General features: G+C 38.7%; 1 protein-coding gene across 1 annotated transcript in view; it reads right to left on the bottom strand.

The window, feature by feature from the left end:
- Window positions 1-392: 392 nt before the first annotated feature.
- smpd3 (sphingomyelin phosphodiesterase 3) overlaps window positions 393-15003 on the bottom strand; it is a 115512-nt gene continuing 100901 nt past the window's right edge. The window contains exons 10-12 of the mRNA XM_082541940.1: window positions 11590-11653; window positions 10804-10972; window positions 393-6384 (exon numbers count right to left, since the gene is read on the bottom strand). Of these exons, the coding sequence (XP_082398066.1) occupies window positions 6283-6384; window positions 10804-10972; window positions 11590-11653 (335 nt within the window). The 3' untranslated portion in view covers window positions 393-6282. The remainder of the gene's footprint in view (window positions 6385-10803; window positions 10973-11589; window positions 11654-15003) is intronic.

Here is a 15003-nt window from a genome sequence, read left to right as displayed (position 1 = left end):
GGTTTTTTTTCGACACTTGACAGAGCATTGTATGTAAATTTTAAGTGTTAGACTTCTTCCCCTGTTCATCAAAAGCAGAAGGACTCTTTAAAGGCTTCTTTCACTTCTTTAAACTTTGTCCTTTAATAAGAGCCAGAGGGCAGTCTCTATCAGACTTAACCTCAGTGCTAAGCAGTCGTACTGTGATACACTGGAAAAAGAGGAAATGAGCTGAAGCACAAACAACCAATAGCAGCTTTTCACTTACAAAAACTTTGAGGGTAGTTAGCGTTACCGCTTGCCACAAGCTTGTCATGGCACTTTTGGTTGTTATATCCACTAGTTATTTTCACGAACATTACAATTGCAGTTCATTGAATGACCTCAAGTGAATAATGACACAAAGACACGTGTAGAGGGGAAAGTTCCTTTGATTTTTTTCTTTAGAAAAGCAGAGGAAAATAAGCAGTTTTGTTGAAGAAGCTTAGAAAGAGAAAAGCAGTTGATCCCCCGAGCCAAGTTACAGAGACCCAGCCAGACAAACCCATCGATAAGCCCCTCCCCCCCAAAAGACAAGAATCAATAAAAAACATGGAGACACATGATAGAAAAAAAAAACAAATGAGAAAAGGATTGCAAAAGTGAAGCATCACTCCTATGAAGTCTACACGCCTAAAGCAATATTACACTACATGCAGCTACAAAAGGTTAGAGCTCAAATCCCCAACTAACTGCTGAATAACTCTGTCCTGAACTCGACATGGACACAAGGCAGGCAGTGATTTGTGATCAGAAATGTAGCAAAATTATATCAGACATACAGACATCAACTGGCCTGCTGGTTAGCTCCCCTAAGAATACAGACACCAAAAGATGCAGGAAGGAGTAAATTATTTTTCATGTGTTCACCAAAGTACGGTGCACATCTTCATCTTTAGTCTTTATAATGATAACTTTGGTCATCTCCCTGCAGCAGGATAATGGAGGCTAAAGTGTCGGGAGCACTACGTTATCTAGGTGTCTACATTCCTGTCACTTACAAGCCAATCAGCTGACCGTTGTGAGAATCTAATTTTGTCCTAATGTTTGTTTTTAAAGGGCTGAAGTGATGGAAGTGGCCCTGGGTGTCATTACAGTTAAGGTTTGTGTGACTGTGGTTGAAGCTCCTAACGAGCCTTTGACCAAACAATTCCAGTTGTTTGATTGTCAGGAGCAGCAGTGCAGTGAGGCAGATTTGAAACAATATGTTGTTCTCCTATTTACAACAAAAGGTGCTAGACTGCATAATTATAATTATTCAAGAGAAATAATTTCAGCTCTATAAATGTTCATAGTCTAGATTGCACTGTTTTTAGGTTGTGAGTAGCAACATTCGCAGTCAGCTGGGAGGTGGTGGCATCATTAATGGCAGAGTGTTTTCCTTAATATAGTGCTGACATGGTCAGTACATATTAATCAGAATTAATCAGGAATTAAAAAGCTACAGCCCGATTATTTGTTAAAATGGTTACAATCATCAAAAGGACTCAACTCACCAATGTGTACGTCAACAACAGTGGTGTCCTTTTTGCTTTCCTCCTTAGGTTTAGGGTTTAGAGCTGATAATGACTTAGACTTCAGAGGGCTAAAGCAAATACTTTTTAAAAATTCAAAGTGTTTGGTTTTTATAAACTAGATAATTAATATAGTCTGATAGCACAGCGAAGGCATCGAGGTTTTAAGACCTCCGAGCACTGAATATTGCACAAATACAATATTTATCAGGACTAAAATTCCAAATTTGCAATAATAATTTTTCTCCTCTACAAACATGTAAATAGTCTTTTGGTGAATAAACCAAAACCTTTACTTGAGACAAGTTGATGCATTAAAATTTTAAGACTTTGAATTGATTCTGAATTTTATTTTTTACCTATATGTCCGTCTCAGAACACCGTACCATTTATCCTTTTCATCCAGAGCTAATGAAAAGTAAATGGTCTCAGTTTTAATCTCCTATTAAAGTCAAACCATATTCATCCTTAGTTTAGAATATCTGTCGGTTTATTTTCTGCACATCACTGTTTCATATTAACACTTAACTCTGGGAGACATTAACATTGTTTTTACAGGCTGTTCTAATATCAAATGAAAATAGGCGCATGAAGTGACTTTAGAAAGTACTATACTTGTTCAATTTGGTTTATAAAGGACTTGATCTTTGGTTGTTTCAATTCCCTATTGTAATTATTACTACTCATTTATTTATTTGATGTCTGCTAATTTCCACATTTTTGGAGTTTCGAGATCATGGGTTTTATCTTCCAGTTAAATTTGAAAATGTGTTTTTAATGTTCAGGAAATTTGATCTGGAAGTAGGACGTGGAGTTGGGGGAGAGGAATTTATTGACTTGTAATAATAATTTTGTGTGATGTTAGAAGAACCACTCATACTAGGATCTACTTCTAATCACTACAACAGAGATATTGTCACCAGCATATATCTTCCATCAGTTTTGGAAGATAAAGTGGACATGTGCTATTTGTCCATCTTTATATACAGTCAGCGGTTGCATCTGTAGTCAGTGTGCCTGCCCAGCACCAAACAGCAGACCAGTTTAAGAGCATTAAAGTGGCCCAGAAATTGAATTTAATGCCACTTAAATGGAACTACACTTGAGCATTTTTCTCTTCACCAGCCTAACACACTGCTTAGAAAGAGTTCACAGGAATACACAACAGGATGAGTTCATATTTGCCTCCAACTGCTAAGTTTACGCATGACTGACTGAAAAGTCACCCAACTGCAAACCTAAGGCTTGGTATAAACCCTCAACACCCACACAAGCCAACACTCTCCTTTGAACTTTAAATCGGAAATATTAAAAATAACACAGAAGAATTAGCAAAACAAAATGAAATCCAAATATAAAATCAAAAACCTTCACAGTCCAGCTTTAAAATAAGACGTGTCACACTGTTTGTCTGTCCATTCTTACAAATGAACTGTTCGGCAGTATTCAGATTTGATGCAATAAATACAACAGTTGAAAAATAAAGGTTTATAAATAAATGTTTACATTGGCTAACACAGTACTTCTCCAAACCTTTGATTTATTATACCTCATAGCAGATGCTCACCGTGGCACCTTTCCTTTACTCATATAGTGTATTTACATGACTATTTACCAAGTGCTCTTGGGTGTGTGATGTTACCCTAAGCAAAGCAGTGATTATTCTCAAATTCACCTGACTTTGTCTCAGAAAAATCAAATAAAAAAGGAACATGGTGAAGCACAGACTTGGTAAAAACAAGAACGTGTCAGTCATAATAATACCATGAGTAATATAGAGAGTCACATGACAGATGGACTCATACTGTATGCAAAACTGTAAGCTGAACATACATAACAGGATGACTGACAAGTCCTGTGCACACACACGCACACATGCACACACACTCACAACAGCAGGATGTAGACTGCTGATACCATGCCTGTAAACATACTATAGTGCACTGGCCACCCTGGGTTATCATTCAGCACAGTTTTTATTCAGAGAAATGCCAGCTAGCACTTTAACTGGGGGGAAAATACCACATGAAGTTGCCCCAACATATTCATATTTGCACTGATGCTGAAAGTGATGCTTGAAGTGAAACGTTTCCCCTGAAGTGATTACGAGACAGGTAGAAAGGTCACAAAACTGTTGTAAACATTGTTTACCCTGCAGATCATGGTATATAGACAGTATCTGCAAACTTAACTATCACCGTAAAGCATGTTTTATTCAGAGAGCGAGAGGTGTTACGGCCCATATTGACCGATGGCAGTATGGGTGTAGTTCCTGGATTAAACAGAATGGTAGAAGAGTAATCTGGAGTTGACTGCATTTACTGTTTACAGGTTAGCATGTGTGGTGCTAAACAACAGGTACTGTGGAGAAAATACGAATCTAGCATTTGGATGCAAACTTGACTTGGCTTGATATGACCATTAGCTTGTGATGGCTAATGTTTGCCTGTTTTATATTCAAGGTATTTGCTGTATGAATGACAGTTGTAGTTTTTCCAAGCAGAACTGTTTAATTTGGCAGCATCTCACTTAAGAATACTGATAGTTTAAAAACTGCTTCCTCGTTTCTTAAAGTTCAAGGTAACAAGGTCACTCGCCCACAGCACTCGGAGTTCACAGCACCACAGCTGCATGTCTGGGGGTATTTAAGGACAGTTTGAGTAAGCACATGTCTCTAAACACTTCTCAAAGTTCCAGCTCCTGTTTGATACCATGGTCTGTTTGGCTCTGTTACACACAGAGAGTCGGTGTAATGGCTTTATAATGATTTAGTATTTCAAAATTGTCCAGCCAGTTTCTCCACATTGTAACACAGTACAGCAGAAATCTGAAGGTGCATTTAGGCTGAAGGCAAAGCAGTTGGTGGGAATTTGACTGAATTTGCACAAACAGCTAAAATACTTGGGATTTTTTGTTTTTTCATTAAAGAGAAAGAGTCTCACATGTGCTTTCAGTCTGAACACACCTTCAGTTACGTTTTGTTTTTTCACTTCGACACTTCTCCATTTAAAAAGAAAAATGAAATCCAGGTAATTATAGAACATTTACTGGCAAATCATTCCCAGGAATTTGTGCCGCAATAAAAACAAACAAACAACAACAACAAACCAGAACATGTCCTGCTTTTTGAAAATATTGGATACATTGTAAAAAAAAAAAAACAGGATAGTTTCTGTTATTTAAAGGTATTTGTGAAAAAAGTGAAAAAAGAAGCGTTTGATGCAATAAAATCTGAATTCTGTGTCTTCTTGGTCAGTCTGTGCTAATCTTTGGGACTGTTTTGAACTTTATATTGAGTTTACGTGGCATATTGCACAGCCTGTAGGTGTTTAAAATGTTACAGAACAATGAGGTTTTGCAGTTGCGTCGCAATATGGCTGTCAACGTAATAATCCACTGGACAACTTGCTGTGCTAATAACTGGGCTTCATGCTGGAATTTACCAAGTGAACCAAACAGATGTGCTCACAATAAAGTGATGGTTTGCCAACCAGCTACTACGGTTTGTTTGCTAACAAGTTGACAATATCTAGTCTCTCAAAAAGATCGCCATGTTTCGTGTCGGACTCGTGAAGAGGTCCAATTTGGCTGCCAGGGGTTTTTTGTTACATCCACTGAAAGCCCTCCTTATGTCATGTGTGTAGCTGTGTGCCTGCATTAGCTAAATCCTCTGTATGTGTGTTATTAGCATTAGCATGCACAAATGCCACACAGACACGCAGGTATGTGTTTGAGAGCCAAAATGCCCCTTGAGGCATTCAGACACGTATAAGTATGTGTCAAGCCTTTATATGAATGTTGTAAACTAACACCATTTCCCATCATGCATCAGCAAAGCTTCACCAATGGTTTCACCAAATATGGCTGAGGAAACATGCTGTAGCGTCGCATCGCATTCAACCGACAACGTTTTGTCTCCAGTTTCATGTCCCTTTAAACAATACCTCTTTATAGAAACATACCATATAATATTAAACAGGCATTTCAACTCCTTATAAAAATTGGTGCGGCCACAATAGAAATTGTACATTGATTTCATCCTTTTAGAAAGACTTGTTTTTTTTTTTAGAAAAGAAAAGACACTTGTTGAGGTTCCTGGGACTGACTGTGAGAGCAGTAAGGTGAATAACTGACCAAGAGCCTTTCAGCAAGGAACACGACACAAAGACACAGACGGTCAGTGTAAAGGCCAGTCTGTAGCTGTACGCTTCTCTCCAATAATGTGTTTGTCCCTTCTGTCCCTGAAGGTAGAATAATAATAACAATAATTATAATTAAAAAAAGAAATCATACTAACACTACGACTAAAACAGATCTGATAAAAGGAGTGTGTGTATTGGCTACATGAAACCATTCACTGAAAATAAAACCCTTTGGACTCAGTTCCAGAGGGAGCGTTGGAGGAGAGGCCAGGCGATACTCAACAGTCGAGAAGTCGATCTCTTGTGGGTGGTGCTGTATTTAATGTGTGTGACTGAGTGGGTGATTTACCCAGGAAGATGAAAATCTTTCTGGTTTCCTAAACTGAATTCCCCTGCTTATCTCTCCTGCTCAGAGTCTCTCAGAGTCTCTCTCCCCTCAGGTGGTCCTCTTCTCTACCTTCATTAATCCTCCTTCGTTCATTCATCCATCTATTTGCTGCCCCATCAATCTTTCCTTGAGCACCTCCTTATCTATAACATCTTCTTCTCATCCTGGCTGTCTGCTCTTCTCCATGGCAGTATTTAAATAAAAAGCTCAGGTGATGAGTCTAAGGCTCCTCTTCCCCAGTGGAAACAGCCAAGCGCATGGCCACAGACAGGTGGTCGGTGAGGCCGGCCAGCTGGGTGACGAAGCTGAACTCCTCGATTTCCTGCAGGATGAAGAGTAGAAGAGAGCATCGTCAGATCACGAAGGCGTCACAAAGCTCGCAGTTAATTCTGCAGCAACTTTCAACGTTAGGGCGGGTTTGGTTTTTGTTTTCAGAAAGTAAAAGACGTTTCAAATAAAGTCACGTGCATTAATTTTGGCATTGCTGGTTTTCTGTTAAAAACTTTTCAGTTTAGGAGTGATAGTTAGGAGTGTTGGGAATCAGTGTCTTACAGCCTTGTTTTAGATAAGAGGAAGCACCACTGCACATGACATCTTCGGGCAGCCTACAATATTACCAAAACCAACATCCTCCAGTATAAAGCAAGCATTAGTGTAATCACTGAAATGCTTAAATCTTTAGTTAGATGTTAAAAGAGAAATTACTTTAACACAAGCTAATGAGGCAGCTCTCTGCTGCTGCTTTTCAATTTGCTATCGGAACATTTGCTCCCCTCTGAAGCGGTTTATTCATTAACCATAATCTCAATAACTGAGAGTCCAAAATAGCCCACATTTTTATGTATACATTTTACAGAAAGAGGCCATCTAGATTCATCATAGCTGCTTGGTGCTTTTTGAATATGAGGTGCTCCCTCTCCTGAAAAAAAAAAATCAGCTTTATGAATGGTGACATTGTCATGTTGGAGCAGGAAGGGCCTTCCTGCCTCATGCTGTCACTAAATGTCACTGGAACTCTGGGGACTTGTCCAAAACCATGATAAACAACCCTGACCAAAAGTATGTGGACTGTAATGTCAATAGAAGGTACTTTCCACAGACAACGACTGCTAACGTAGCTGCAAGTACTACTAAAACCTTTGTCATGACAATCAATGAGAGTTCATTTAATAATGTTGATATGTTTTATCAATAGTGCCGTTTTAAGAGAGATGTGACAATTTATGAATTTTTTTTTAATAGTACTTCGAACAATCTAATTGACAGGAAACTTACATTTCAAAATGAAACATTCTTTTAGTATGGATTTGTATGTTAGTTTACATTTTTATGGCAAAAAACCCAAAACATTTTACAAAATATATCAAATTCTTTTTTCTTTTTTTGGTGTAAGAGATAAACAGAGAGAATTTTGAGGTGGTCCATATTCCTAATATTACTTCTAGTATTTTCCCCAATTAAATAAAAATGCTTGGACTTTTGCAACACATTCCTCTGAAGGCTACTTCTTCAAAATGACCTTTTGATCATGCTCTAAAGGCACATTACTCATATACAATGGAGAAGCTGATTTCTGGAAGATTTTATTAATAACAACACATGAAAGGGGAAAAAAGTATTTTTCTTGGCTGCTGACTATGTTTCCTGATTTAAGAAGTGGTTCAAAATATATATCAACATCTCCACAAATAAACCCTCCCTCTATACAAAATCCATTCACTGAAACTAGTTATAAGCAATATTTAATATGTAAATTGGGTCATACTTTGATATATCGACTCATTTAAAACTTAATTGTCTTCATTAAGGTAATCCACTAATCTCCTTCTGCTAGTTGTGTCTCCACTAAATAATTATTGCAGGACAATTTAAACCTAAGAGCGGAAACATTTTTATCCAAGTATGTTCTTCAAAAAATAACTTAAAGTAACATGAAGAGATAAAGAGAAACAACACAAGATTAAGGTAAACATGTAAATAAATGAGACCCTTCAAGTGACGGGAGGTTAGCGACATGCTTGATCAGCTCCACTTAAGGGAAATGATGCTACAGTAACTGTACTTTGACAGAAGGTGGCGTCAGGCGGCTGCCTTCAGAGAGCCAATAGAAAGAGTCAGACAGAGAGATGGGAAGAAAGGAGAGAGGTGTAAATAGTATGATTTGGTTTTCCAATCCTCTCCAGTCCCTCACACAGACAGTCCTGCCCTCATTCCTTTTCTTCCCTACTTTTTTGTTGTTGTTTTTGCTGTGTTTCATTGTTCACCTCTCCAGATTTTAGTCAAACATTCTCCCGTGGTGTGACATAATTTCAGCCTGCTTCACACGGCTCTGGAAAATTAGGTTTTTAGCTTTGTTGCTAGGAAATTAATCAGAGGAGAATTAAACATATCACCTCCCCGCTGACAAGAAAATGCCACAATTCTGTGCCCCCTGTTAGCAAACTCTTTTGTGTTGGTGTTTTAAGCATGTAATATTTGGAGATGCGTTCACACATCCAACACAGTAGGAACACCGATTTAAAACACGTGCTGCCTTTTTTCATAATAAACCCTTTTGACATGCCAGTGAAACTGAATGAACGCTGCATTACCTAAGGAAGGTTTCGCTTTTGTCCACTTAATGGAAGGGTTGCTCTTAGTGTTATTAATCACACGTCCTTCTCGTGCTGTGATAAATCTGAATGTCTGCTGTGAAAAACGTGCACTGTGTACTGAGTCTGTGTACCGTGTAAGACGTCACATTGTTATTCTCAGCTCCTTGTATAATCAAAACTTTATTGATTCCTGCAGGGAAAAAGTGTTGCTCAAGATTATGGAAGTTGTAAAATTATATTAGAAATACAATACTTTGAGGATACAAAAAGCACCAGGGGTACACAGTCCCTACGATATCTGCATGTTCAAATGGTGATCTGTGAAGGGTACCATTTCTTTTCCCTTTATTTCTTTTCCATGTAACGCTCAATGTGATGACACTGAAATCTGGGAACACCTTTGTAGTTCTGTATTGGTAAATTGAGTAAAAGTGAAAGACTGGCCTGTGTGTGTGTGTGTGTGTGTGTGTGTGCAGAAAGCTAACATGTTTGCAAGCTAAAGAACACAATCAGAAAGGACTTCCACTGGCGATCTCTCCAGGAGACCCCACCTCTTGTCTCATGACTGCTGCGATACACCCCCACCTCCTGTGACTCCACCTTGGATAAGCGCTTAAGAAAATCGTAGAATGAATGGAATTGGTTTCCCTAGCGCAGCGTTCCCAAACCTTTTCTGCGCCACAGACCAATTTAATGTCAGACAATATTTTCACGGACCAGCATTTAAGGTGTTGCTGATCAATACAACAAACTAAAATGATACGACCAAGACAGAAACTGTGGTGTTTTGTAAATATGATAATAAACGCGAATTCACTGTATAACTGTGTAACTTTATTAGCAGCGTCCTCCTGAAATGCGCCAACAACACTGAGAGTAACATCGTCCTCTCTGTCCCTTAATGCTCTCTGGTCGCTATGGTAATGCGTAAATATTTCTTTCAAAATAAGACACAACTACAACACGGGAAAAGGCCCAGGGAAACCGAGTTAATTATAAAAACCCTGAAAACCATAAATGTCAAACTCAAGCCTCAACTCTGGCAGCCCGGTACCAAACAACTCACGGAGCGGTACCAGTCCATGGCCTGGGGTTGGGGACCGCTGCCCTAGACAGCAGCGTGAAAGGTTTTGGGTAGCTGGTTAACATTAGCATGTAGCTGATTAGCTTAAAACAAAGTATTGGCTACAGTAGGTTAGCACTGCTTAGATAGCTAACATCAGTTAGCTCAAAGCAGTGCTGAATGGTAGAGCACCCAAATGAGCTGTTGGATTTTGAATATAGGAAAGGATGACGTCACTTCATGTCAGTGTTAGCTGCGGGGTTTACGTCTGTGAGCCCGAACTGTCTGAAAGCGCTTGTACACACGTGATTCAAAGGAATTTCTTGTAGTCTTATCCATATGACATAAATAAATGGGCAGTTGTGAGCGCAAAAGTTCACATTTCAGAAACTCACTAATTGACAACACTTTGCGTTGACACCATCGCTGAACAATGATTTGCCGTCTCTAGTCTGCAGTTATGGAAGTCTGGACTTCCATAAAGACTCATAAAACAAATGAAAGGCAGAAAATTAAAATCATATATTTATCTGCTTGTAATATGTTGTTATTACTGTGAATTTGTGGTTGAAGTAATCCCTTCAGAATACAATAAAAATGGCATGTTTTTAATAACGTTTCAATTATGACTTGACCGCTAGCACGACCTCATTTAAATAATGCTTTCAATATAGCCACTTACTCTATGACTGCATTCAAACAACGTAATTAAAATTTAAACTGATTATGGTCAATGGAGCGAATTAGAGGACCTCTTAAAAGCACTTAGATGTCCGGTCAAAAGTTTACACTCATCATGGGAATACACTTCTTAGTATAATATTGGACTTAATTCTATGAACTGTTGTTTTTCTGAGGCTGACTGAGTAAACAGCATATATCTTTAAGATTAAAAATAAAGAAATACTTTGAGGCTTTGTAAATTACTAAGCATATTGCAAGCTAATTAGTTCAAACACAAATAAAAGGACAGGTGATTAAGAGGTGTTGCCAGTTTTCTAAGGTCTAAAAAAGTCTCAAATTGACAATAAAAATATGAGACTGAGTCTTGAGAGCGTCATCCAGCAAGACAACAAAACCGTACCAGTTTCCAGTCCTGTTGGAGGCCCTCGTCGCTGTAAAGGATGTAGTCAATACGGCGTCCGTTGCCCTTCAGCGGGATTTTCCTTCCCTTCTGACTGCTGGCGGGACACTGGCTCTTACTGGGAGGAAACACCAGGTACTCCTTCCTTCCCTCTTCGTTCTCCATAAGTCTGAAAACAACACACAACATACTGAAGTTTAGATGCTGTGTTGTATCCAAATGCATATAGTTAATTGGAATTCTGTCAGGACCACTATAACCAAAAAGATTATTATTTCAGTCTACAGTCATTTATATTTTGGGATATTGGCTCTGTTCTCCAACCTCTATAGACTTCTGTGTGCATACGTGGAAAGTGAAGAGAGTATTAACAAGACTCCAGAGCAGGCACTGAAGATAAATATGTCAGACACTGAATGATAACGAGCAGTTGGGGTGGAGATGGTTTGCAGTGTATCAGCTGAGCAACGGTCAAGTGTGGGTTTGCACTCCCATCATCTAAATTTGCTGAGATTAGGGCTTATCTTGACTTCGTGGCCTGCCTGGTGATGTCATGACGATGCTTCATTGAAAATTTCCGAAGAAATTATAGTAATTACAGAAAATTGCAAACATGAGCACTGGGTCAATGGTAATTTCAGAGCTTTAAATCTCAGATATGTTTTGGTACACATATATTATGGGTACACTCGTAAGATTTTGGAGCAGAAGTTAGACCGCTGTGATTTATGATCGTCATGCGAATAAAAGGAGAGGTAATTTGATTTTTCAGGGGATGAGACTCACTTTTGTAAACTTTCCGGTGAACTGACATCTTCATCATAAAGGCCACTGGGATCCAGCAGAGTACCTGTTTAAAGACACATTACAATGCATTAAAGTGGAGACGTGCACAAGTAAATTCAGCCTGCATTTCTCTCCTTCCCTCCCCCTCGTTCTCCCTCAGCCTTGTAGTATCAGTCCATGGCTCAGTCTTTTAGCTAGCATCATCACATATTTTTATAATGGACTACTTAGCACATCCATTCATTCACACTGATGTGTTTACATTAGCAAATAGGATGCAGAAAATGACTTCTCTTGTAACTGTTTACAATTTGACTATGGGACAGCTGAGCAGTCTGTCCAGTCGTCCAGTTTAGCTGCAGAGTTTTTAAAGAATATAGAATAAAGAATATAAATATTATATAATATAATATATAATATATAATATAATATTAAAGAATATAGCTCGTGTGGATGAAAATGCTGTGTAAGCGTCCCTTGATGGAGGTGCCTAATAGAGAAAAAAGGTAATTCTCACAGCCAGAATTACAAACATTTTCATGTTTGATTTTTACACACACACACACACACACACACACACACACACACACACACACACACACACACACACACACACACACACACACACACACACACCACTTAGAACAAAAGTCCTCATATGACCGCCAAGAGATTGAATGCTGCTTATTTTTGACTGCGAGGCCTTTCTGTCTTTTTGGTTCGTTTGAGGCATTAAATAATGTGGCTTAGACACGGAGGCTACTTAGATACTTAGATTTAGGGAAAAATAAAATACAAACTTCCACAAGATTAAAACATTTTAAAAGGCAAACATCTAATATCTCCACTATTCTTGGTTTCCATGATAAAGTCCTTGACTACAGTTAACACACCAGCAGAGTGCTTCTGCTTGTGCTTATGGTCCAGGTCAGGTGTTAAATCCTATCAGACTAACCTGGTGAAAACTGTCAGTAAAAGAGTGCCCAGTGCATTGTAATAGAACACCTACATGTCCTGATTAAGCATCATTATGTAAGCAGGGAGTGAGAAAAGGTTCAGGTGGTTCATTTCCATGTTTACTTTAGGCGAGAATGAAAAATGATTTATGCAAAAATATTTTTTTGGAAGGCAGCGCAGAACTTGCACTTTCTACCCTGATACTGAAGGTATGCAGGTATGGAGTGATACAAGTTAGCATGACCCACAGGTACATACACTGATGGAGGTCAGGTTTAGAAGAAAAAAAGAGGAAAAATAGGATTACCTTTTACTTGCTGGCTGAGCTTTTTTTTCCTTCTCTGAATTCATGAAGCGTCTCTTTCATGAAATGTGTCAGCAGGAGATTATCAGTGTGCATGATGCTTTTATAAAGTGCACAATGCTCATATGACTCTGCAGGGTTTGCAGAGTCCAAGTTGGAGGGCAACAAAAGCTCTTAATGGAAGGTTAAAATGACACAATGAATTTAGATGTTTGTCTCAAATCATTAGACTAGAAAAAGTTGTCTATCTCTCAGCGTTTGGAGTGGTACTTAAATACTTTTTTCTACTCTGAGAACTCAAAGTGCTTTCTTACTACATTTTTCTATGACTAAGCAGGTTTAACCTAACAACCACACACTCATACTCTGATGGATGAGTTAAAGCACCAATCTTAAAACGACTAGACAGTCTGCTCTTGCTCCTGAGCTGCAGCCTTTGTTCATCTAATTTACCAATTTCAAATGTTATCAGATAATGGGAACCAGCTCAGAAGGTACCTGATAGGCAATTTGGTGGTTTGACCCCTGACTGCTACAGTCTGCGTGCCTAAATATCCTTGGACAAGATACTGAACCCCAAGTTGCTCTTCTAGATAGAAAAGATCCAGGTTTAGAAAAAAGTACTGGTATGACTGGGTGTGAATAAAGCTGAAGAAAGTGCTTTGAGTGTTTAAGTAAAGAGGAAATGTGCTATCTAAGAACCAGTCCATTTACCATTCACTGAACAAAAGTTATCACTTCTGTATACATCATCAGCTGGCGCCAATTTCATGTTCATAAAATAATATCCTATTGTAGCTTTAGAAGAAGAATAGTCTCCCTTTATAATCATATCTTTGGTGGAGGGCACTGTGGTTTGTCCCAGTCTTAAACTTTTAATGACAATTTTGTACTTTAATACACAGGACCAAAAATGTACGAGTTACAGGAGTGTCCATTAATAGATTTTATATAAATTTATTTTTGTTCACCAAGTCATTAAAACCATTGGTGATGACCCTAACCCAAGAACAAAATATATTATAGTATATATAGTATATATACTAGTATAGTATATATATTAGTATATATATTATATATAGTTAGGGATGTGTACCGATTACAATGACTGAACAATTTTCAAAACACTTTAATGGCATAAAATTCAGGTGAGGCTCATCGCTCATGATTTGTTAGTGGATTAATGTACTTCTGCTTGTGCTTCTCTTGTGCTTTTCTAGTCTTACTGACCTCTTAAAGGTTTATCTACCTGTGACCAATGAATTGACGTTCATCCACCTGACAGGCGTGTCTCTGGGCACTGGGAGGACATTGGCGCAGCTGAAAATAAACAACCAGACTTCTTGCTGTTTGGTAAATCTCTGTTTTTCATTGTTTTGCCTTTGTAGACTGAAACTTGTGAGCATGAATCGAATTATTTCAATTAGCTTAAATAAAGATGAAAACAGCAAAACACCAGTATCTGATTAAAATCTGGCTCGTGAAAAATATTCATATACAACTGCACCAATGATTCATCTCCACTCTGTGTATTTCATTTGCAGTGACATACTGCAGAAACCATTTCTGCTCACGCTTTATTGATGTAGTTTACACTGCACAGTCCTCCCCCTCACTATGTCAAATAACATCTAGCTTCCAGTATAGCTATTCTAAAGGGTCAGAAACCCTCTCCGCCTTTATAATCCTCAGACTACAATCTACTGTCATAAACCAGTGGAATAAAACAGCAAGAGAGAGAGAAGCACTCAGAGATGCTTTTGAGAATGAGGACTCAAGGCCGTGGGCTGGATAATGCGTTTAAAATGCTCCGCATGACGAGCGCAGCACTCTGAAGTTACTCCAGTCAATTCATGAGTGTTGGGAGCTCTTATGAAGAGTAGGCGTCTGATGCGCGGACAGTGTTTTTCACAATTCTAAGAGCAGGTTTTAGATCAGTGAAAATAAAGATGGCGGGGTGTCCGGTGGGCATACTCCGCTACACTGCTGCCGTTTTTAGCCAACCCATTCTCACTCGGTCAGAACCAGTAGGTGTCGCCCACTGGGTACGCTGTTAGCAGCTCGACAGAGTCGGTGCGAGTCCCTCAAGGTCAGAAATAACTAGAGATGGTACGATACCACTTTTTTATGTCCGATACCGATACCGATATCAT

This window comes from Aulonocara stuartgranti (genome assembly GCF_965226115.1).
Source record: "Aulonocara stuartgranti genome assembly, chromosome: 7".
Taxonomy (NCBI): Eukaryota; Metazoa; Chordata; class Actinopteri; order Cichliformes; family Cichlidae; genus Aulonocara; species Aulonocara stuartgranti.
Note: the sequence above shows the minus strand (reverse complement) of the source record. Positions and strands in the feature narration are given on the sequence as shown.